The sequence below is a fragment of the Cavia porcellus genome, unplaced genomic scaffold (genome assembly GCF_034190915.1).
Source record: "Cavia porcellus strain 051 isolate PalLab524CR breed Dunkin Hartley unplaced genomic scaffold, mCavPor4.1 scaffold_14, whole genome shotgun sequence".
Lineage (NCBI taxonomy): Eukaryota > Metazoa > Chordata > Mammalia > Rodentia > Caviidae > Cavia > Cavia porcellus.
The window spans coordinates 76,004,578-76,030,824 of NW_026947497.1; the positions used below are offsets into that span (position 1 = coordinate 76,004,578).

General features: G+C 34.5%; 1 protein-coding gene across 19 annotated transcripts in view; it reads left to right on the forward strand.

Annotated features, from left to right (window-relative positions):
- The window catches only part of Dlg1 (discs large MAGUK scaffold protein 1), a 199,246-nt gene that overhangs the window by 118,120 nt on the left and 54,879 nt on the right, over window positions 1-26,247 (forward strand). For 18 of the 19 annotated variants that reach the window (XM_063224295.1, XM_063224293.1, XM_063224291.1 and 15 more), the window contains 6 exons: window positions 10,679-10,729; window positions 12,858-12,982; window positions 14,720-14,889; window positions 16,140-16,276; window positions 19,493-19,637; window positions 23,010-23,130. In XM_063224295.1, coding sequence (XP_063080365.1) covers window positions 10,679-10,729; window positions 12,858-12,982; window positions 14,720-14,889; window positions 16,140-16,276; window positions 19,493-19,637; window positions 23,010-23,130 — 749 coding nt within the window. The remainder of the gene's footprint in view (window positions 1-10,678; window positions 10,730-12,857; window positions 12,983-14,719; window positions 14,890-16,139; window positions 16,277-19,492; window positions 19,638-23,009; window positions 23,131-26,247) is intronic. The other variant, XM_063224292.1, reaches the window with a different exon arrangement.

Sequence of the window (26,247 nt, forward strand, 5' to 3'; positions counted from 1 at the left end):
GTATAAAAAGACCACATCTTTTCTGTCCATTCCTCAGTTGATGGGCCTTTAGGTTGTTTCCAAGATCTGGCTATTACAAATTGTGCTGCTGTACACATGGGTGAACATGTATTCCTGTGATATGACGTTTTTAATTATTTTGGGAAGATAACCAGAAAGGGAGTAACTGGGTCAAATGGGACCGCTAGTCCTAGTTTTTTGAGAGGTCTACACTGATTGGCAGTGGTTGCACCAGTGTGCGTTTCTACCAACAGTGGAGAAGGGATCCTTTTTCCTCACAGCCCTTCTAGCTTTTCATATTGGTTGATTTCTTGATAATGGCCATTCTTTCTGGGGTGAGGTACAATCTCAGTGTTGTTTAAATTTGCACCTCTTGAATGACCAGTGATATTGAACATTTTTTCACATATTTATTTGTTGTTCGTATTTTCTTCATCTAAGAAGTGTGTATTCATCTCAAATGCCCCTTTTTGTATTGGGTTTTTAAACTTGGGAAGACAGATTTTTTTTTTTTTAGTTCTTTATATGTTCTTGATATAGTAATCCTTTATCTGAGGTACAGCTAGCAAACATTTCCTCCCACGTTTTAGGTTGTCTCTTTACTCTTTGGTGGTTTCTCTTGCTGTGCAAAAGCTATTCAGTGAATTGAGATCCCAATTTTTCATTCTTCGTAATTTCCTGTGCACTCGGGGTTTTGTTCATAAAGTCTTTGGCTACACCATTGTCTTCAAGAATTTTACCTATTCTATCTTCTAGCAGAATATTAATATTAAGATCTTTGATCCATTCTGATTTTAGCTTAGTCCATAGTAAAACATGTGGATCCAGTTTTAATCTTCAGCATTTGTAGTGGAAATTTTTTCAGCACCATTAATAGAGACTGTCTTTCTCTTCCATTGAATGTATTTGGCACCTTTGTCAAAGATAAGAATGGCTTAGTCTGTATGGAATTGTTTCTGCATCTTCTAATCTGTTCCACTGATGTTTGGGTCTGGGGTTTTCTTGTTTGGTTTTTTTATTGTTGTTTGTTTTGGTTGGGTTGGATTGGGTTTTTGCCAGTATCACACTGTTTTTATCACAGTAGCTTTATAGTATAATTTCAAGTCAGGGATTCTGATGGCTTGTCTTCTCTTTGTTACCCAGGATTACCTTTGCTATTCTAGATCTCTCCTTTCCAGATTAATTTTAGGATTGTTGGGGCTGGGGATTTAGCTCAGCGGCATAAGCACCTGCCTTGCAAGCAGGCAGTTGTGAGTTCGATCCTTGGTACCGATAAAAAGGAAAAAGAAAAAAAAAATTTAGGATTGTTTTCTCTAATTCTGTGAGATACGCTATTGGAATTCCACTGAGCCTGTATAACAATTTTGGAAATATGACCATTTTCACTGTATTGGTTCTTCCTGCCCAAGAGCATGAGATATCTATCTTCTAATATTCTCTTCAGTCTCCTTGTTTGAGTAGTGTGGTTTTCAATGTAGAGAGGTCTTTTACATGCTTTGTTAGATTGATTCCTAGCTATTTCATATTTTTGGATGCTTATGGTAAAAAGTATTGTTTCCCTGATTTCTGTCTCAGTGAGTTTGTTATTTGTTTACAGGAAGGCTATTGATTTTTGAGTGCTGACCTTGTAACCAGCTACATTACTGAATTTGTTTATTAAATCTAGTAGTCTTTTGACAGAGTTCTTGGGGTCTTCTAAGTACAGTATCATATCATCTGCAAATAATGATACTTTAACTTCTTCTTTTCCTATCTATTTCTTTTGTCTAATTGCTCTAGCTAAGGCTTCTAGGACTATGCTGAATAAGAGTAGAGACAGTGGGCATCCTTGTGTTGTTCCTGACTTTAGAAAAAAAAAAAAACTTTCAGTTTTTGTCCATTTAGTATGAGATTGGCTGTTGGCTTGTTGCAGATGGCTTTTATGAAATTGAGATAAAGATCATTTATTCCAATTTTCTGTAGGGTTTTTATCATGATTGAATGCTGGATTTTGTCAAAAGCTTTTTCTGAGATGATCATGTGATTTTTGTCCTTGACTCTGTGAATGTAATATATTACATTTATGGATTTATGTGGAACCATCCCTGCAATCCTGTGATGAATCCCACTTTACCATAGTCTTCTTTATGATTTGCTACATTCTATTTGCCAATATTTTATTGAGAATTTTTGCATCAGTGGTTGATAGGGAGATTGGCCTGTAATTTTCTTTCTTAGTTGGGCCCTTCTCTGGTTTTGGTATTAGGATAATGCTTGCTTCCAGGAATGAATTTGGAAGTATCGCTTCGCATTCAATTTCATTAAAGAGTTTGAGAAGTAGTGGTGTCAGGTCTTCTCTAAGTTTCTTGTAGAATTCAGCCGTGAACCCATCAGGGCCTGGGCTTTTCTTTGTCAATAGGTTTTTAATTACATCTTCAGTTTCATTTATTGATACTGGTTTATGTAAGATTTTTATATCTTCTTCATTCAGCTTTGGTAATTCATATATCTAGAATCTGTCCATTTCTTCTGTATTTTCCATCTTATTAGGATATAAGTTTTCAAAGTAGGTATAGGTGAGTTTCTGAATTTCTTGGGGTCTGTTGTGATTTTACCCTTTCTATTCCTAATTGCATGGATTTGAGTCTTTTCAATTCTTTTTTTGATAAGATTGGCTAACGGTTTGTCAATCTTTTAAAAAGCCAGCTCTTTCATTTATTGATTCTTTGTATTGTTTTTTTAGTCTCTATTGCATTGATTTCTGCTCTGATCTTTATAATTTCCTCCCTTGTGTGAGCTTTTGCTCTTCTTTTTCTAAAAGTTTGAGGTTCAACATTAAGTTGTTTATAGGTACTTGCTCTGTTTTCCTGATACAGGTATTTACTGCTATAAATTTTCCTCTTAAGACTGCTTTCATTGTGTCCCACAAATTCCTTTATGTTGTATTATCATCATTCAACTGTAAAAGCTGTCTGATTTCTTCTTTAATTTTATCTGTGACCCATTGGTTGTTCAGTAGGGTGCTACTTAATTTCCATGTGTTGATGAAGTTCTTGTGGTTTCCTTCGGATTTCCAGCTTCATTGCACTGTGGTCTGTTAGTATGCATGGGATAATTTTAATTCATTTACATTTACTTAAGCCTGTTCCACAAGGCAGTATATGGTCTGTTTTGGAGAATGTCCCATATGCAGCTGAGAATAGTATATATTCTGATCTTGTAGAGTGGAACACTGTAGACATCTATTAAATCTGTTCAAAGTTTGATTTAGTTTTAATATTTTATTACTGATTTTTTTTTGTCTAGTTAATCTGTCTTTTTGTGACAGTGGGGTATTGACGTCTCCCAATACAATTGTATTAGACCTTATTTGATTTTTCATGTCAGTTAGTAATTGTTTTATATAGTTGGGTTCATGGGTATTTGTTGCATATATATTTATGATTGTTATCTCTTCCTCTTGGATCATTCCCTTTACAAGGATGTAGTGACCTCTATCTGTCTTAGTCTTGGCTTAAAATTCAGTTTGTCTGCAAATAAAACAGCTTATTTCTGGGTTCCTTTTGCATTGAGTATTGTTTTCTGTCCTTTGATTTTCTTTTTTTTTTTTTAATTTTATTGAAGGAGAAAAAGGGAAAAAAGCAGAAAAACGGTACAAGTTATACAGAATTTCAGAAAAAAAATAAACAGTAGGAAATCACTAGTTAATGGATTACATATTGTCATCTTAGAAATATTTGTTCAAGTTACAAAATTAAAGCATATAAAGTGGACATTCAAACAGTGAGACTGCAAACAGTTCTGTTCAATGATCCAACAAAACTCAGTAATATCATTGTCTATCTCATACACTTAAATATACATGCAGTTATACCGTTTAGAGCACTTTCTTTTCCTGTCTTTTGTACAATGACTATTACACATTTTGGGTTTTATTGCTCCCACAGTTCTTACTACTTTTTTTGGAAGAGAGTAAAACGAGATGTGACTTAACAGAACGAGTCGGTTAAATCAAAAGGGTGGACATAATAGATAATGTAAAAACATAATACAAGGTGATCAACAATGGTTACCATAATGCCTCCCGCTATCTCAAATAGAATTGCATATATCATCAGTTATAATAAAATTGAACAAAACAGTAAAGAACAAAACCAAAACATTGGAGACATTACAGGTCTTCAAAAGTAGATAATAGTCAACCAGTATGGGCGTGATAATGATTCCCACTATCTTCACAGCTGTTGTCTAAACTTTCGAACCTGGTACTATCAAGCAAAACAGAATAGAGAAACATCAGTCAAAACAAGATTGTGAAAGCAATTCAGGGCTTCAAATCAAGCTAATAGAAAATCAAAGTGGGTTACTATAATACATCCTATTTTTTAATTTATTTTTCCCTTAATTAAAAGGATAAAAATAAAAAAGTAAATAATAAAATGGAGATTGAGATAAAAGAGGGCATAACAACAAAACAGCACAGATCAAAACATAACCATTTAAGCAAAATAGTGTTTTACCATAAGATAATCTCGACATAAAAGTAGTTACCGTATTGTCTCTTTCCTTGAAATCTTTGAGTATAACTTTGTATACTGTAGCATCAAATATATCAAAACAATGTAAAACCATTCAAGAGAATGACAGTATTACAGGGTATTTAGAGTCAACTAACAGATAATGAACTATGGTTTCTGTATAATTTCCTTATCTATAAAAGTTTTTGTTTATACTATCACATATAATAAAATCCAGTAAGATACAACATGTTAAGACCTATGGAGACAGAAGAACAAAAGCTTTATGGGACTTCAAAACAAGATGATACCAAGTCAGCACTACCTATTATGACGTCGTTTTCTCCAAAATAGCTGTTCCTATCATCCAATCTTCTCTGCCTCATTTCTGTTGAGCTCTTTTTCTGTCATTAGTTGTCAGTTTGTCTTCTTCACTTTGTTTTCTGCTCCATTCATTGTGGCCTCTCTGCCACTATTTCTGGATTATTCGTATTTTTCTTTTTTAAAATATCTTGCAGTATTCTCTGTAGAGTTGAATTGGTGGTTGCATATTCCCCTAGTTCCTCTTTATCCTGAAAGCACCTTGTTTTTCCATCAGTTTCCAGGGATAGTTGTGCAGGATATCTCAATCTTGCCTGGAGGTTATTATCTTTCAAAGCTTATATTATTTCCCCCCACGCTCTTCGTGATTTGATGGTTTTTGCCGAGAAGTCTGCTGTAATTCTGATGGGTGTTCCCTTGTAAGCGATCTGTTCTTGTCTCTGACGGCTTTTAATATTCTGTTCTTATATTGGATTTCTGGTATTTTGATTATTATATGCCTGGGTGTAGCTCTGTTTGGGTTGTAGGTGGCTGGGGTCCTGTATGCTTCATACATCTGAGTATCTTTACCTTTTGCTAAATTAGGAAAATTCTGGATTATTTCTGCTTTTGTAGTTCATTTGTTTGAGTCCCTACTTCTTCTTTTATGTTCTTAATTCTTAAGTTATAGATCCTCTTATCATCTTCTAGTCTTTGTATTGTTGCTCTTTGTTTCTTTGTTATTTTTAGATGCCCATTCTGGTTTGACTATTATCTCCTTTGGAAGTCCTATAAGGTTTACAATTAAGTTTTATTGGTCTTGTTCTCTACTGTTTTGTTCAACTTTATAATACCTAATGAGATAGACAATTCTTTTTAAGGAAACAAGAGGCATTATGGTAACCATTGTTGATAACCTTGTACTCTGTTTTTACATCATGTACTCTGTCTATCCTTGGTTTTGACTGACAGGTTTGTTTTGCCATATTTGACTGTATTCTCTTCCAAAAAAAAAAGTAGTAAGAACTAAGGAGTAATAAAACCCAAAATGTGTAAATTTTTGTTGTAAAAAAGAGAGGGAAAAAAAGTGCACTAAAGGATACAACTGCAAGTGTGTTTAGGAGTATTAAATAGCTGACCATATTAATGTTTTTGGTTGGATCATTGAACACAACTGTTTGCAGTCTCTCTGTTTGAATGTTCACTTTGTATGCTTTGATACTGTGACTTGAGCAACTATCTCTAAGATGATAATGTGTAATCTATTAACTGGTGATTTCTTACTGTTTGGGTTGTTTTTTTTTTTTTTTTTTTTTTTTTTTTTTTGTAGTTCTGTATTACTTGTACCCTTACACCACTTTGTTTTGTTTTGTTTTTTCTCTTTTTCCTTTTAAATAAAATTAAAAACAAAAAGAAGTTTTTCATTTCATGGTCCCATATTACAAATCTGCCCTCCAATTCAGATAATCTATCCTTAGTTTCTTTCAAGCTGTTATGCCAGTTTTCGATAGAGTTTTTAGTTTCCTGGTAATCTCTTTGAACCTGCTTCAGGTATTCTATGTTTTCTCTATTTTCTCCGTCAAACAATTCTCCCCTCTTTTTCTGTTCTTCCATTCCACCATCTGCTTTTTCTTGGGTGGTACTTAGCATTTCTCTGACTATTCTGCTTATGTCTTGCTTCAGGTCATTAATAACTTCATTCCTGAACTCATCTATGGAGGCTCTGGAAGTAGTGCTTTATGTCTATTGGTGTCGTGTCTGCTATTGCCTGTTTCTCAGGATTGGGGGCTGAGGAGCCTTTCTTGTTGCTCCCTCTTCCCATATTCTTTGTCCCTTATATATGCAAGTATATATAGGAGGCCCAGCTTCCATCCCTGTCGGCCACTGTCTGAATTGCGCCGGCTAGGTGTTCCCGCCCACCGCAGCACACCAGGGAGTTACGGACCGGGCAGCCTATGTGGGGCACCTCCAGGTACTGGGACCTGGGTTGTGCTAGCCTACTGGGTCTCAGCCAGCAGCGTCACGTAGGCTAGGCACTGCTCACCAATCCCGCTTGAGAGGAGGATATGTGACTGAAGTCACTACAGTGCCCTGTTTTGGCAAGTCTGCCTGGTCCCAGAATGTCTTCTGTTGGAGCCTCCTAGACCGTGGAAGAGTCCCAGTTTCCCTCACTCACTGCAGGTCGATGTGCGGCCCCCTGCCCGTCCAGCTCTCAACTCTGTTCACCGATTCCCGTTCTCAGAGCTGTCAGGCGTCTCTCTTCCTGCCGAGCCGATTCAGACGCTGCAGCAGCGGCAGGAAGCCCAAGTCCCAAATCGGCTTCCAATGGCACAGGCTCCAGCTTCCACGCTGAGGCTTTATCTGTTCCTGTTATAGCACCAGGATTGCATTCCCAGTTGGTTTCTCTCAGCCCCATTCTTGGGTCAGCAGGGTATATCTCCTCTTGGTTAGGATTCCTCACTCCGCACCATTCCTGGATTCTAAGCTGGGTCTCGCAGAGAGCCTGCATAGCTGCTGTCTGCCATGTTCTCCCGGAAGCCTGTCCTTTGATTTTCAATCTATGAATTTCTTTTCTAATTAATTATGTTTCTTGCATGCAGCATATTGTTGGATCTTGCTTCTTGATGCATTATGCCAGTCTGTGTCTTTTGACCGGTGAATTAAGACCACTAACATTGATGGTTATAACTGAAATGTATTGACATCTTTGTCGTGGTATTTTCCTGTTGTTGGCCCTCACTACCCTACCTATTCTATTGTTTGCCTTCCCTATTGAATTCCTTGTTCAGGTTCATTGGGGTTGTAGTCTTTACTAGGTCTTTCTACAACATCCTTCAGAACATTTTGGAGTGCTGGTTTAGTGGTCATAAATTTCCTCAGATATTCTTTGTCATGGAAGTGTCTTATTTCTCCATCAATTTTGAAAGAGTTTTGCAGAATACATCAGTTTGAATTGAAATTTGTTTTCCTTTAGAACTTGGAGTACTTCACTCCAAGCTCTCCTTGATTTGAAAGTTTTTGCCGAGAAGTCAGCAATAATTTTGATGGGCTTTCCTTTCTTTGTTTTCTCTTAACAGCTTTTAGGATTCTATTCTTGTGCTGAATTTCTGGAATCTTGACTATGATATGCCTGGCTATAGATTTTTTTTTAGAATTCTACTTGGAGTTCTGTATGCTTTATTTATCTGTGTCAAATTCTTTTTCTTTGCTCAGAAAGTTTTCTGTCATTAAGTCTATGAACATTTTTTAAATATCATTGGTGGTATTTCCTGCTTGTTCATTGACTCCAATTGATCTTGTTATTTTTCTTTGCCATATCTAGCAGCTGTTGGATTGATTTTTCATGGTCCATTGCTATTTTTGAGAAATCTTTATTATCCTGGTTGCTAAGTGCAAGCCTGTCTTCAGTATCTGAGATCATGTCTTCACACTAGTCTAATCTCCTTCAAATATTTTCAGTGGAATTTTTATTCTGACAGGTCTCTGCTTGAATCTGATTTATGGATTCCATTTCTTACCTATGCAGAGCTTCCATAATTTGCTTAAGGTCTTCTAAATTTTTTATGTGTTTGCTCTAACATTGCTAAGTATGGTGTATATTTTGGTAATCGCTGTAGTTATCTAAGAGATATTTCTGATCTTACATGTTCTAGAGCCTCATTCAATTGCTTTGTTGTTTCCACTTCAGAGAAACCTGTTGGAGGGCTTTCAGATTGTTCCACAATCTGGATTTGCCTTTGGTGAGCTGGATGTCTGAGGGTGCATTTCCTTAAGTGTCTTCTCATTTTATTTTCTCTTGTTTTACTTTAATTCCTGGGGTGATGATTGTAAGTTGCCTATGGTGGGTTACTTTATTGGCAGTATTTAGGACCCTTAGGTGATGATTACTTCTCTGAGGTATTTTCCAGGTACAGCTGATTTTTGGATTTTGAGTCTGCATGGAAGATCTTATCTCTTCAGTTTGTTGGAGATGAGAAGTTGTTGCTTGTTTGGCCTAGTCCCTGGTTCTGTGGCACCACCATATTTTCTGTGACCCTTAGTTAATCCACTCATGGATTATCCGGATGAACAGCTATTTAGAACAGTTATGTCAATTTTGGCTGTAGAAGTACCAATAGCATCAAACACAGCCTGTAAAACAACACACTGAGCTAACCCTTAATTTGCAGCTTTTAACAGTGTAAACTAGACTTGTGATTATATAACAAAATGTAAAACAATCCAGATAATTATATGCAATATATAAGTCCGTAATGTGTCAGTTTTGCTCTTGAGAGTTCAAATTTAAAAGGAGAAAAATAGAGAAGTGGAAGAAGAGAAAGAGATTAGAAGTAAGGTTGGAGGACGAAGGAGGATCGTGCTGACTTGAGAAAACTGTTGCAGAAGATTAAAGGAAAAGAGAGATGGAAGAGAAAAGGAAGAACAGAACCACAACCACAAAGAAGTTAGGAGCCACTTTCACATTCATACAAAAACAGTGAAGGAGAAAAGGGAAAAAAAAAAACAATCCACTTCCAGGATTCTCTCTGGGTTCGCTGGTAGACAACATGTGGAGACAGAGTCCTGAATTGCGCCAGTGTATCCCAGAAAGCCAGCAGTTGCTTTATGATGGAGTAGGCCGTCTCAGCTGGCCTGCCCTGAAACCAAACTCACTGGGCTCTCCACAGTCACCCAAGGAGTTTCTACTGGTCTTTGCCCAGCTGGGAGCTGCTAGGCACAGCTGACAGCAGTTCTGGGTTCTGGGCTTAACCAGACCATCTCCAAAATGACTCCCAGCTAATGACTTTCTCTCTGTGGGAGGATTAAGTCCTCTGCACTCAGTGCCAACCAGTACACTCTTCTGTGTCTCCTGCTCCCCTCTACCGCCACATCTCTCTGGAGAGGCCTCTGGGGTTGCCAGCCATCACCAATTACCCTGACAATATGTCCCTAGATTCAAACAGCTCCTTTTGTGCAGTGAGTTCCACCTCAGGTCAAAGGTACCACCGGCTACCACCTTGTCTTCCTTGAAGTTTTTCTTTTCACTCTCTGTGGGCCTCAGTCTGCACTTCAGATTATTCTTGGATCCAGGAGACCCACTTTCTTCCTTCTTGTCTTCCTCACAATGCTATATTCCAGCATCTGGATAGTGACTCAGAGGCTGTTTTCTCTGTTACTTACCGCTCTGCCATCTGCCCTTAAGCACCTGAAATTTGTGACAGTGTTAAAGTTCATATATAGGTGTAAAAATTGCACAATATAATATGTAATGGAAGGAACAAGTCATTAGGATGAGATGATATGTAGGGAAAAGGAAGAAGTAAGATACGGTTATGTTAGAAATGAATGAAAGTGGCAGGTTGGGGTCACTTTACACAAAGCTTTGATTACTAAGCTGTAGAGTTGTAATATTTCTAGAAAAAAGAATTTCTGAAAGTTTTGGAAGTGTTGATTAGCCTGGGCTTTAAAAAGATTTGCTTAAAACATGTAGAATGATTTGGGCAATGGGAAATAGTAAGCTAAAGGAATGGACAGATTGCTTTCATTGGCAGTGCAATGAAAACAAAGAGGTATGGTTTTCAGAAAAGTTGAAGTATCCAGGTTAAAGAGAGTGTTTAACATCACATGTGTATATCAAGGAGAGGAAAAAGTCCAGATTTCAGTAACAGTAAAAGCTAAAAGTACCCTTCTGTATTTGAAAGTCGTAATACCATTAATGTCAGTACAGTCACATTTGTTCTCTTCCATTTCTTGAACATCTCTAAAATTGCTAAAGTGAAGCTATTTTACTTGATCATTGCTACATTTAACAGATTTTCATTAATAAGTTATACAGAAATTATCTTACCATTTCAGGTTTCTCACTCTGAATTTCTGAACTACTTTTGTTTTTCCCCCATTAGGTTAATGGCACTGATGCAGATTATGAATATGAAGAAATCACACTTGAGAGGGTAAAAACTATTAATTATCTTAATTATGATTTTAAAGAACTTTACATTGTTTAATCATACAGATCCAAGAGAAAGATCTTTCAAAAACTGAAAAATACATTTCCTCTTGTAAATTCACAGATCATAAAATTTGCAGTAGTCTTTTTAGAATGTTTCTTCTCACTAATATTCTTTCCTTGGGAAGTTTTAAAATAAATTTACCAAAAAGTTATAAAGATGATAAAGAGAATTCCCATTTACCGTGAACTCATCTTCTCCTATTGTCAACATTTCACATTATTTGTTTCAACTAATAAACCAATATTTGTGCATTGTTATTAATTGAACTAAACTTTATTCCTGTTTCCTTAGATAATGTATTTTTTTCTTCCAGGCTCCCATCCAAGGAACCATAGTACATTTAGTTATGTCCCCTTAGGCTGACATATGACAGTTTCTCAAATTTTCTTTTTAATTTTGTTTTTAATTGCTATATTTTCATGTCTGTGTTCATTTTAAAAGTAATGTTAGTAACTAGCATTGCATCAGTTTTATTTCCTAGAAAAATAATAACTATAATTCTAATAGAAAATATCTTAAGGGTACAGTTATATGAAGTTTGTTAAGATGTATTTCTAATATCTGTATTTAGAAGGAAAAAAAGAATAATTTATCCATTTAAGAGTGAAGAGGTAGCTCAGCAGTAAAGTTGCTTGCCTACCATGCATGAGGTCTAGGGTTCAATCTTCAGCACTGCAGGGGGAGAAAAAAAAGGAAGTCTGCCTTCAGTTTATACTGAATTTTAATAATGCTACTTTGGCCAACAGTTCTGGGAAATGTGCCATATAAGTAAATTTCCTAGGTAACTAATGTCTACATATTTAAAACTAAAATCAAAGATAATTAAATTTGTGATTAAAGCCAGAGAGTAGACTGTGTAGTAATAGACCTGAGAGGGTCTTTTACATGTAAAAATGATTTTTATTACCTACTTCTTAAAGTCACCTGCTCACATTGGGTAGGTGTTTGAGTAACATTTAAGTAAACACAGAATTAATCTATATATTTTAACATAATAGTTTGTGATACTTCTTAGCTTCTAATTATTTTTAAATTATTCTTTCAAAATACCAGTAAAACTTAAGACTGTGCATTTGTCTTTTTCACTTATTGAAGAGCTTGAGTACCTAAGTAACATGGTGACCTCCCATAATCTGTTGATATGATTGTTGAGATTCTGTGAGAGTTTAAAGTGAAAGAAAAAACAAGTTTTTAAATCAAATTAAAATTTTAGGACAGAAAGCAATACTGAGTATTTAATACTCACTGATTAAGTAGTGGATCCAAATATATCCACTTCCTTGAGTTACCTGAAAGCTAGAGTTGGACATTATTGTGACAGTAAACATATTTAAAATGCCATTCCATAGGTAGTTGTCCCAGAAGACTTTATAGCAGTGAAACGCTTTCTGTAGAGAAAATATTCAAATTTAGTTTCTCCAGTTTTTAAAACAAGCATAAAATGACGTTAGCAAAATTTACTTTGCTATAAAGAAAGCTATCAATTAAATTCTCAATTTGGGCTTTCATTACTCACAGATGCCTTTTGTTAATTTGAGTATCTTGGTTAAGCATGCTATACTGGTAGCTGTTATTTAGTAGCTCCAATTTTTGTCCTTTAAAAATAAGCTGACAAAGTTAACAGAAGAGCCCAATACCCCGCTTTTTAAAAAAGTTGAAATAATAATATTGGTTTGACCTGCTGAGAAACAATGGCAGCAAAACATACCTTCAGTGTATGTTTCTTAGAAATTTTTCCTACCAAACATGGAAGAGGTGCAGTCTAAAAGAAAGAAATTTGTAATGACACCTCTGCAGATGGATGGCTTGACAAATTGCATATGCTTCTAAAGAAGGACCTGAAGACTAGATTTCACAAGTCCTGGGTACAGTTTAACGTCACCTACTGATTCATAAGGCCTCTTAGAGGACTTTCCATATATTGTGAGCATGCGTATTTAGTTTAGAATCTTCATGTTAACCATAGTATGTACCTTGCTATGTTATATTCCCTATTTTAGTAGTTTCTAGTCATACAATGACAGGAACCTCTTAGTAAAACTGAATTTTTTTCCCCCTCCCAATCCAGGGAAATTCAGGGCTTGGTTTCAGTATTGCAGGAGGTACAGACAACCCACACATTGGAGACGACTCAAGTATTTTCATTACCAAAATTATCACAGGGGGAGCAGCTGCCCAAGATGGAAGATTGCGGTATGGTTTGTACTTTATGTTGTGATACTGAGTCCACTTTGTCGACTTTTTGAAGCATACTGGACAAGGGATAAATAAAATTAGAAACCCTATCATAAAAGCTAACATAGGGTAGATGCTCAAACAGCATTCAGATCTATGAGTGAGGAATTTTGTTATTAGTATTGCATCTTTTCATCTAAGATTTAATCTTAGATAAGAAAGTTAACCTTATCTTAGGTTTTACAATATTTTGAATAATATATGATTGGCTTAAATGCTTGCTAACAAATTTATAGAAACCCTTTTATTTTCTAGTACATTCACAAAATGTTCTTCATTTCTTTCATTGTTGGGAAACTACAATATACAAACTTACTCAAGATACAGATATATGTATACATATATCTAGATACCTAATTTTGTATCCCATACCACAGAAAGTAAAGTATGTATAAACTTTAAATGAATACATTGTAATGTAAATCTTTTAAGTAATGTTCTATTTTAGAAGTTAACTGTTGCAAAGTTTATAATTTCCTTTAGCCATGAATGATGTCACCTTTCCAATTTCTTTGGTGGTTTTTTTATGTTGTAGATGGTTACAAACTAAAATTGTAATGCTAAGAGTTTTATGTAGTCTGTTTTTGTCCTTTTAATGCATGGCATAGCTTTTCAGTTCCTAGGTTTCACTTGATATGGCAGGTGGTATATTAGGAAAAAAGTAAAGAATTTGACTATTCATGGAAATGTAGACACTTCAGATTCTGTTACTAGCCTTTTATTTGTGTTACTTACATAAAAATTAATATTTTTCCTTTGTTTCACCTAACAATATCCCTATAGTACTAACATATCATTGCTTTGATAGTAGAATTTCTTTCCTCTAAAGAAAGTTAGAGAGGCTTGTCAAGACTATTTGAAGTATTTTGTTTTCCCTCCCTACTAATTTGATTATTGTTTTTTCCTAATGGAATACCATGTAGTCAAATCTAAGACTAAAGTTAGGGGGAAAGGTCACGAACAGGAACAAATCAAACTTTTTTAAAAATGTATTACTATGTCAAATTGTAAGCTATTTGCTTAACAAACATTCAAACTAAATGACATAAGCTACAACTTCATGTAAATTTAATTCTTATATCTAGGATGGAAAAGACATTTTCAAAAATATTTTTGGAGCCAGGCACATTTTAAAAAAAAAAATCTCCTGGGGATGTAGCTCAGTGTGAAGGTCCCAGGTTCGATCCCGAATACCCACCTTTCCAGAATTTATTTTTCCATAAATCCATGACTTAATGTGTTTTGACACTATCTCTGATCTTAAACTAGTTAGTCTCTTTGAGCCTTATTTCTCTTAATTGGAAACAATCGCTCTGTCACTTATTATCTGGGTGACCTTGGAAAAGTTAAACTTATGTTTCAGTTTCCCCTGTATGAAATTACAGGTGGTTGTTTAAGGGTTGACGCACTAAGAAAGTGCCAGCATATGGTCAGTGCCAAGTAAATGTTGGTTGTTTTTTTTAAAGTATCTTAGTGCCCTATTGCCAAGTACACATGTAAATACTTAATATTTTTGTGTAATCAATTATTTGCACTATTCATCTTGTTCATTTTACTGTTTTTTAGGAAATATTATATTTTTACATGTACCTTCCTCATATTTTCTGGATAAATGATTCTTTTTACCTTGAAAAATAACAAAAACTAGTAAAATACATCACTGATAGAAGTTTTTAAACATTTAACTTTTTTCAGGGTAAATGACTGTATATTGCGAGTAAATGAAGCAGATGTTCGTGATGTAACACATAGCAAAGCAGTTGAAGCATTGAAAGAAGCAGGATCTATTGTACATTTGTATGTAAAAAGACGAAAACCAGTATCAGAAAAAATAATGGAAATAAAGCTCATTAAAGGTCCTAAAGGTATGTGGAAATTCAACTAACAGATTTTTTAATAAGAGGTCTCTGCATTAAATGTAATTTTGAACCTATTTTTGACATACATCCTGACATCAACAGTAATTGATAGTCTTCTGCAGAACTTGATTGACTATAGAATTTCTGTTATTTCTACCAACTTTGTCTTAAGAGAATTTTAGATGTCTGTGTTCCTACAAAGATTGTAACATTTGAAAAATTCTTATGGTAATTTATGTACATTATTACACATTTTATTGCTGTGAGTATATATGTATGTACATATATAGTTTAAGTTCTATGTGATTTTTTATATTCAAAATTTCCATAACCTATTTTTAATAGTTTTTAATAATTAAAAATTATCTGTGACCTTTGTGATTAAAAGAAGTGAAATGTTCTTGGACCACACAAGCATAGCTTAGTGAAAGAACGTAGCTTAGTATTACTAGGCCCTGGGTTGATCTCCCCAAACTGCCAAAACTATTCTTGACAGTAAACATTTTGAAGTTGTAGATACGGTCTATGTTAGCTTGTGCTACTTAATTTGTAGAGTGCTTTAAAAGCAGACACAGCCAGCAGTACAGCTCAGTGGCACAACACCTGCCTGGCAAGTACAAGGTCGTGAGTTCATTCCCCAGTACCAAAAAAAAGCAGACACATACTTTAAAAGAAGAAATGATTCACAGTTGGAAGTTTGTATTGCTTGTCATAAGCAGTGACATCTGCGGTCACATCTTTTAACATGTAATTTCTGGACTTCAAAAATCCAAATGGATTTGAGAATAGATGGAAACATTGATCCTAATACATGGCTTCATGGAAGAAATAGGATTCCAATAAATGACAAAGGAACAGAGTGGAAATTTGGTATTGAACTTTTAGAACTTAAGAATTGTACAAATTCCTTTTTTAAATTTAATTCATAAAATGTTGAAAAAGAACAAAAATACATATTTATTTCTAAAACTTGTTGATTCTGTCCACATAAGCAGACAAAAGTATTAGTAAGAAGTAATAACTTCAGTTACCAAAAAATTTTTAAAAAGGAATGGTAAGGGAGGCTCTATAATTATAGAAGTGCCTGTATTTATCATTGTCCTTTGATTACAGAATAATACTTAATATTTTCAAAGATAGCTAAATGGATTCTTTTCTGTTTTAAAAAACAATATGACAGAATTATGTAATTTTCAGCCATTTGTTTCTGGGTTCATGTTTATTGACAAGAATTAAAACTACTGTTTTGCAAATAGGTCTTGGGTTCAGCATTGCTGGAGGTGTTGGAAATCAGCATATTCCTGGCGATAATAGCATCTATGTAACCAAAATAATTGAAGGGGGTGCAGCACATAAGGATGGTAAACTTCAGATTGGAGATAAACTTTTAGCAGTAAGTATATGAAATCTTATTATTTTAAACGTTGTTTTGGTGTATATTTTTTCCTGAGAGTCACTGGAATTTATATTTACCAAGAATGTTTAAACAACATTTAAATGAGTAAAGTTTAGCTCTGCTTTATCAAGACCTGAAAAGTGATTCTGGTATTACCTTAGTTTCTGTTTTATCTACCACCTTCCACTTTTTCATTCATATTCATTGTCTCCCTGCTGCACGCAGCTGCCTCTACCACTGCCACTGCCACTCTTTTTTTTTTTTCCACCACTGCCACTCTTGCTCTCATTTCCTGTATGTCTCAGGTAAGCAACAAGCCAGACATTGGCTTCTGGTGTGTTCTTATCTCTCATGGTGTGAAACACTGGCCATGCCCAGACCCTGCCAAAAGAGACTGAGAACTGATAATGGCAGGAACAAAGTAAGAGCATCAATATTTAGGACATTCTGCCATTTTGCTGTCAGCCGAGACCTGAGCCAGGAGGGTCGAGTGAAGTCAACAGTGATAGGTTGGCCTCTGTGCTTGGTGTTAAGACTAACTAATTCTACTAGGAAGGGCCAGGGATGTAGCTCAGTGGCACAGCACCTGCCTGGCAAGTGCGAGGCCCTGAGTTCGATTCCTGGTACCAAAAAGAAAATAGAGAAGGAAAAAAAAAGAATTCTACTAGGAAGAGCTGCAGTGTGTTCTGATGAACATGTTCAAATCTCACCAGCTCTTTACCTAACCATGGAATTTTCTGGGTCATTTGGTGTTCTGTTAATAGAATTATTTTAAGACAAAAACACCATCTTCCCTCACAGCCCTCAGAAGGAAACCAACTCTGCCAATACCTTGGTTTTGAACTTCTGGCCTTTAAAAATGAGTCCACACATTTCTGGTACTTAAAGCTACCAAGTTTGTAGGAACTTATTACAGCAACCACAGGAAACTTAATACAGATGGTAAAACTAATTTATCATTACTAGAAGTAATTCAGATATTACCATGTCTGCAACCCTTCATCTTCCCAGTCCTAACTTTGTATTAACACTTTTATAGGTTTTCACAGTCAGTAAACAATTTGGTATCAGAAGTTTGGGCAAGTTCATGGTTCCATACTGAAAGTGAAATGTGACTGGGTTATGAATCAATTATGAAATGGTTACCCTTCTTATTGTGTAATCCCTTACCAGTCCCTCTTCCCTCCCTTAAATTATTCAACACATGAATGAGGCTTACAAAAAAAAAGAATTAAACACTGCTCCCAAAACAGCATCTTTTCTTCATATTACATTCATGGCTTTCTAGAACTGTATGACTTAAAGAATCAAAGAAAAACAAAATTTTTTATTGCTTAGTGGGTAGTTCCTGATTGGGAATGCAAAAGGAAGTCTGGTTTCTTATTAGTAAGAATACAAATTAACTTTAAAAACTTACTTGGGTTAATAAAAAAAAGTTAATAGCACCTTATGATTAAGAAAAAATGTAGTTTCTTCAATACATCTGTTTCTTTGCAATTTATCAAACTGGAGCACGTGCAGTAAACTAGATGATAGTTATTAGGAGTAATTAAAACTATGAACTATCATGCAGTTGAAAATACTACAATAAAGGTATAATTATATACTGAGAAATACAGCAATGCCAAGAAAAATGGACAAGAAAAACTTATTACTCATTTAAAAACAAGACACCATCTTGTTTTTGAGACTGCTTGTAAAATTTGACGCTCCCATCAGCAATACATAAAAGATACTTTTGTTCTGCATTCTGTCAAGTACTGCTTTTTGAGCAATAAGAATATTGGTTTTGTTTTCTATTCTGTTCTGTTTTGTTTTGTTTTGTTTTGTTTAAAGTTGATGGGGAAAAGTAAAGAGCCTAACTTGAACTATTTTTCTCTTACTTGTCTCCTCATAGCTATGACTGCTGGTCTTTGCCCAAGCTACAAGCAATACCTTTCCTCCATTGCTGCCTACACCCACAGCCATCTAAACAAATTTCTATCAGCAAAGTGTTTCCCACTTTTTTTTTTTTTTTTTAGTTTCTCAGATACTGTGTTTTTATTTGAAGTTTCTATAGAATCAAATTTGTTGGTTGGGAATTGGCATCCTGTTCATGGCAGGACTCTGAATCTCTCTCGAATCCACTTTTAATTGGGGCATCTATTCTTATTATTACACTGGAATTAGCAGTTTTCATTCTTCATCTTAATTGACTGCCTGGCGTTTGACACACTGCTCCTTTTCCAAACCCTGTTTCATTTTGCTTGACGGTCCTCTCTGTCTTGGTTCTGATTACTTGACACTCCTCATTCTCTTTTTCTGGTGTTTACTCACCTCCCTAACTTGTAAATATTGAAGTGATACAGAAATTCAGTCCTTGCACATTTTCTTTATCAGTGCTCACTTTTAGTGTCACTGTTTATGTTAAGCTTGTTTGGTAAGTGGCCAAGTAACTTTGCTTTTAAGTCTAAAATTTTGGAATCCTGCTCTTTCTTTACACTACAGACTGAATCCCTTGGCAGATTTTGTCGTGTTCTTGTATATTCTAATACTACCTAAGAAAACACCAAGATATACATTAGTGTCTACATTTTATTTATATTGCTATGCAGAAGAGAGATGAATGGCCAATAAAGAATTGAGAAAAAATTCTTCTATTGCTAGTGGAAGAACAAATTTAAATAATTGGATGTAAAGAGAAAGTAAGACACTCATCTTACTAACCTTTTAAATGGTGATATTCAGTACTAGTGAGGATCTAAGTGAAAGAGCAGTTTGGTAATGCATTAATTTACCAAAGCCATTTAGAAGAATATTTTAAAAGTTACTAATTTGGGAATAGTTAATAAATAACAGTATAACCATGAAGTGGAAGTACTCTGTAGTGGGTGTTTTTTTTTTTTTTAATTGTAGTGTATGACCCAACATGGAACAGTTTCTAAGATAGTTAACATTAAGGATCCATTTGCAAAGTACAAATTTTAAAATGGCCTCATTTCTTTAAAGAACTAATATGCCTATACATTACATTCCTAAATTCCCAAGAGTAAGAGGAAGTTAACATTTATGCTTTCCTGATATCACAGATAATAAAGATAGGTATTTATTTTTTACACACTTCTATCCTTTAAATCACTCCCTTTATATTCCCTGGTTTGGTGTAATCATTTGTAATCAAAACAAGAAAGCAAATGCAAATGTTTTAAATGTCTCTTGGGAATTTTCTTTTAGGTGAATAGTGTATGTTTAGAAGAAGTTACTCATGAAGAAGCAGTAACTGCCTTAAAAAACACATCTGATTTTGTTTATCTGAAAGTGGCAAAACCCACAAGTATGTACATAAATGATGGCTATGCACCACCTGATATCACCAACTGTAAGTCTGTTTGCCTAAGCTTGCTTAAATTTATCTTCTTTAGATGAAGTACTCTTTAATGAAATATTTCCTATATAATAGAAAAAGGTTAAACATTATAAAATTATTTTTAAATGACTGTTAAGCATTTTAATGTAATAGGTTTTTAAAATTTATTTTAAATGAGAATCTTTGTAATAGGAAGGTGGGATCCTTTTCCCCTTCACTGCTTAACAAAGCATTGTTTCTCAAGGTTTTGTGTAAGTGACAGTTATCAGAAAATATTTATACAATATAAATTTATGTTTTGTTCTAAAAGTTTCGAGTTTAAGCACAGAAATATAACAAATTATGTTACTAGCAGGTTGCTCTGTGCTGCTGATTCACAATGCACTTTGAGAAGCTGATTTTAAATATTCCTGGGACATAAGGGATTTTATTTTTTGTACGTCTCTGTTGCAGAAGCACAGATACTGTCTTTGTGCTTTAAGCTTTAAGCTAAAAGCTTCTAGCAAGCTTTTAGAGCTTTCAGTGATAACAAACAGTCCGCTGCAGCACACATGCCATAAGTTCACACCATGTGAGTCTGTTGCCTATTTGTGTGCAGTCCAGTAGTGTTGCATAGAACTGAATTGTTACACAGTACATAATGTACTTTTGTAAGTGTATAAACTAAAATTTAAATATACTTTAATAAGTTTGTATTGGTTGAAAAGTGAAAGCTTTATTCTGTGCATTGAATTAATATTAAATGAACCTATGAGTAGTAAAGATCAAAATGTATTTATAATCTCCTTTGAGTGTTCCTTTTTTAAATTGTGAATTTTTATATATGGTAGTATTTCCAATATTTAAACTGCCGAGATTCGTTACCATCACTAGTCACTCTTAAGTTAAATATAAATTATATTTTGAAATCTTACTGTTCTCCAGTAATACATCTTACTATCCTTTCATTGATTTTTATTAAGTACTTAAATATAAGTGAATTTTTAACAATTTTCAGCCTTTCTTATGGACACAGGTGGTGTCTTGTACAAAGATTTTTTTATACTTGTGATTAAAGATGAAATTTCAATAATTGTTTGATTTATCAATTCAGGTATTGGTCATATTTGAATATGCTTTTGTCTTCAAGATAGACATGCACATTTGGGACAGTTATTCCCCAAACTGAGTATTGTGCCTGACAATGAGCAGGCTTAAAAGTAACCAAACTGCTTCTTACAAATACATTAAGCAGAGAAAAATGTTATTTTATTGAATTATTCTTTGCAGTGTATAATAATTTGACTTTTAAAATATGGAATACCTAGCCTTAGAGATAATTAAATGATTGCTTACCATGTGGATATAGGCAAGATATTTATTTATTTGTTGTTGTTTTCCATTCATTATTGACTAACGGAGATTTGCAAAAAGGTTATATACATAGTTCACTTTGCTAGTTCAACTTCTATCATATTTTACTCACATTCCCTTCTCTTACACAACTACAGTGCTAAATTTTATTTTGTAATTCTAATCCATGTTTATTCTATATACACAATTCATAAACAGTTAACCCATGTGGGTCTTTTAAAAGCATTTGTGCTTTAAAATTTTTCACATCAGTGATTTGTATTAGCCTTCTCAAGGCTTTATTACAAAACCATTCAGTTTATTGCCTATTCTTTATATTGTAGCCATCTAATGCCCTCCTCATGAGTCTGTCTTTATTCACTAAAGATTTTAATGCTAGACTATTGTCTTTCTTGCTGTTTTTGTAGTACTCTTCTTAGTAGTAACCAAAATCCACACAGACAATTTAGCTAAAACCCAGACATGTTGATTTCCTAATCTGTTCCAAACTGTCCTGCTCTCCACTTCAACTTATGCAACTTTTTGCTTGCTAGACACTTTAGGGCTTACCTATAATGATCAATTCCTTCATCATACTGAAAATACCAATTTAAGCCATTCCATTTTTCTGCAAACCATCAGTTCATGCACCCCAATTTTAGCAGTTCAACTTCATTTTGACCTTCAATTATTTGACATTAATACTTCGTTGCCCCCTAATATGTCCATCTTTCTAATTTTTACTTAGCTTAGGCTCTGTTTTGTCATGGTACTCATTTCCTTGAATGCGTCTCTTGATCCTTTGGCTTTCTACCTTAAATGGAAAAAATACCAACACTGGTTCCGTCAAATTCCATGTTCTTCATTTGTGCTTCCAAAAGCAGAATGTGACTGGAGAATGCACAAAATTGCACTGTCTTGTAACTTATGGCTAAATCTTAGAGCCTCTTGCCAGCTGCATTTCTCTTAATTCATTCTCACACTCTGAGAATCATTCTTTCTTCTTCATAACGTCTTCACTTGCCATCCACACCTCAGGTATAGCCAATGACTTTATATCATATTCCATTAAGCACCCAGAAGAGAATGTCCTACTCTCTTGCTTTTAAATCTACTTGCATAAATATAGTTTTGCCCAAAACCTCTGCTCTCCCTTGTGTATAATGGAATAATTGTCGATGTTCCTGGCAAATGGGAGTTCCATATCTGTACTGAATCTCATTTCTTACCCAAAAATATCTTGTTCTTGCATCTGTCCCTTCTTTCTGCTACATAAGCATGTTCTTTCTATTAAACCATTACTGTGAGCACACAAACATGTTGTATAACATTCCATATCTTGGGGTGAAGCTGAGATCAAGGAACCTTCCTATTATCCTTGTGCTACTACTCTTTTTCTCTACTTAATACTGCAAAAATAATACTCCTACTATCTAAGGAACTGTGTCACATAGATGGTGGCAGTGGTCTATAGGAGATTCCTTTAGGTAACAAAGGATATTCAACTCATTTTAGTCATAAGAGAAGAAATACAGATGAAAACTATGTGTATTATAGAGCAAATCCACTGCTCTTGTTTTTGTTTTTTAAGTTTATTGGTATAATCTAGGTATACAGAATGACCACATTCACTACAGGGAATTTGTATCTGTACATGATGTATCTTATTTTCCTCTTTCAAATGGCCTTATCTGAATTTCATTGTACAACTAAGTGAATGTGTAAAACAACATTTTAGTTTTATTTTCTCAAAGAATGCAATGGTTACTTGTTTGTATGTTTGGTAAACAGTTGAACACAGGAAGGTGCTACATCCCCTACTCAAAAGAACGCAAGCAAAATACATTTACCTTATTTAACCCCAAATATCTAAAGTAATTTTTACCTAGAAATTGAGTTTGTGCCATTTTTTAGCTGGTAAATTTTTTCTGCCAGATTCTGATATGTAAATTACTGCGCATGAATTATACTTTTAAGTAACCTTAAAATTTACATATAAGGTCCTGAGTGACTTGTTTCATTTTTTTAATTTTCATTTTCTTTGTTTTAAAGCAGCTTCTCAGCCTGTTGATAACCATGTTAGCCCGTCTTCGTTCTTGGGCCAGACACCAGTATCACCAGCCAGATACTCACCAGTTTCTAAAGCAGTGCTTGGAGATGATGAAATTACTAGGTAAGGAATTTAAATTAACATTCACTTTCTTACATAAAGTCTGCTTCTTTATAATTATTCAGTCCTATTAGTTGTACAAAATAATGGATTTCATATTGAGTTTTGTAAAGTCAACTATGAACCAGCAATAAATGATGGCCACAAGATTTAGGACTAAAAATTTTACTGACAATTGAAAAACTTAAAAGGAAGAGCCTGAAGTATAAAAGTATTTTGTATTATAAATTAATGTTGCATTTTTAATATCACTTTTTTTAAGGCTTAGTAAGACCTTAGAAATTAGGTAAAACTTAAGAATATATTTAAGCATATTTTAAACTAACTTTATATATTCTTTTATTAGTGTATACCATAAAATATTTTGCCAGTTATTTTATTGATGCTCCAAATGTAACATGGCATTTTAACATATATGCTAATAACTTTTTATGGTTCTATTAGTTGTGTCACTGTTACATGTTTGTGTGTTTTTGTCTTTTTGAGGTAGAGTCTTACTATGTAGTTCAGGCTGGCCTCGAACTTACCATGATTCTCCTGCCTCAGCCTCCTGAGTGCTACAATTATAGACATGAGCCACCACACCCAGCAAAGCATTGGGGTTTTTAGTTTTGGGAATTTTTTGGTACCGGGGATCAAACTCATGACCTCATGCTTGCCAGGCAGGAACTTATGCCACTGAGCTAAATCCCCAACCCCAAATTATTACTTTTAAATCTTTATTTTTACTAATTTTTTGTCAGATTGCTGACTCCAGGCAGTGATCTCCGTAAGGACAGAGAGGAAGGCCTGACTCTCAGATTTAACACTGCTCACTAATGGTTGTTAAAATGGAATTAGCTGAAGTAATAGTTTTCTTATTGTGGTGGGAATATTTAAGACTGTTAGTCTTTAGGGATTGTTTCTAGACTGATCTTTCTTTTTTTTTTTTTTTTTTTTTTTTATTTATTCTTATCTTTTTTTTTTATTTAAGGAGAAAAGAAAAAAAAAGCAGAGAAAGGGTACAAGTTATACAGATTTGCAGAAAAAAAAATGAACAGTAGGAAATCACTAGTTAATGGATTATATACTGTCATCTTAGAAATAATTGTTCAAGTCACAAAATTAAAGCTTGTAAAGTGGACATTCCATCAATGATACTGCAAACAGTTCTGTTCAATGATCCAATAAATCTTTGTGATATCATATTCTATCTTATACACTTAAATATACATGCAGTTATATAGTTTAGAGCACTTTCTTTTCCTCTCTTTTGTACAATGACTATTACACATTTTGGGTTTCATTGCTCTCACGGTTCTTATTACTTTTTTGGAAGAGAGTAAAACCAAATGTGACATAACAGAACAGAATCGGTCAAGTCAAAAGGGTGGACATAATAGATAATGTGAAAACATAATACAAGGTGATCAACAATGGTTACCATAATGCCTCCCGCTATCTCTAATAGAATTGCCTATACCATTAGTTATAATACAATTGAACAAAACAGTAAAGAACAAAACCGACAAAGCCAAACCATTGGGGACCTTGTAGGTCTTCAAAAGTAGATAAAAGTCAACGAGAATGGGCGTTATAATGAATCTCATTATCTTCACAGCTGATGCCTAAATTTTCGAACCTGATACTATCCAGCAAAACAGAATAGGGGAACATCAGTTAAAAACCAGATGGTGAGAGTAATACAGGGCTTTAAATCGAGGTAATGGAAAGTCAAAGTGGGTTACTATAATATATCCTGCTATTTTTTTCCTTTAATTAAAAGGATAAAAATTTTTTAAAAAGTATTAAAAAAGTAAATAATGGAGTGGAGATTGAGATAAAAGAGGGCATAACAACGAAACAGCACAGATCAAAACATAACCATTTAAGCAGAATAGTGTTTCACCACCAGATAATCCTGACCTAAAAGTAGTTACCATATTGTCTCTTTCCTTGAAATCCTTGAGTACAACTTCGTATACTGTAGCATTAAGTATATCAAAACAATGTAAAACCACTTAAGAGAATGACAGCATTACAGAGTATTTAGAATTGACTAACAGAAAATGAATAATGGTTTCTGTATAATCTCCTTGTCTTTAAAAGGTTTTTGCTTATACTATCATACATAATAAAATCCAGTAAGATACAACCTATTTAGACCATTGGAGACAGAAGGACAAAAGCTAGATGAGACTTCAAAACAAGATGATACTAAATCTGTATTACCTATTAAGATGTCATTTTCTCCAAAATAGCTGTTCCTATCATCCAATCTTCTCTGCCTCATTTCTGTTGAGCTCTTATTCTGTCAGTAGCTGTCAGTTTGTCTTCTTCACTTTGTTCTCTGCTCCATTAGTCATGGCCTCCACTATTTCTGGATTCTTTGTATTTTTCTTTTTTTAGAATATCCTGCAATACTCTCTGTAGAGTTGAATTGGTGGTTGCAAATTCCCCCAGTTCCTCTTTATCCTGGAAGTACCTTGTTTTCCCATCAATTTCCAGGGACAGTTGTGCAGGATATCTCAATCTTGGCTGGAGATTATTATCTTTCAAAGCTTGAATTATTTCCCCCCACGCTCTTCGTGATTTGATGGTTTGTGCAGAGAAATCTGCTGTAATTCTGATGGGTGTTCCCTTGTAAGTGGTCTGTTTCTTGTCTCTGACAGCTTTTAATATTCTGTTCTTGTATTGAATTTCTGGAATTTTTATTATTATATGCCTGGGTGTTGCTCTGTTTGGGTTGTAGGTAGCTGGGGTCCTGTATGCCTCATACATCTGAGTATCTTTACCTTTTGCTAAATTAGGAAAATTCTCCTGGATTATTTCTGTGAGTAGCTTTTGTAGTTCATTTGTTTGTGTCCCTACTTCTTCTTTTATGTTCTTAATCCTTAAGTTATGGATCCTCTTATCATCTTCTTGTCTTTGTATTATTGCTGTTTGTTTCTTTGCTGTTTTTAAGAAGTTTTTCATTTCATTCTCCCATATTACAATTCTGCCCTCCAGTTCAGATAGTCTGTCCTTAGTTTCTTTTAAGCTGTTATGCCAGTCTTCGATAGACTTCTTAGTTTCTTGGTAGTCCCTTTGAACCTGCTTCACGTATTCTATGCTTTCCCTGTTTTCTCCATCAAACACTTC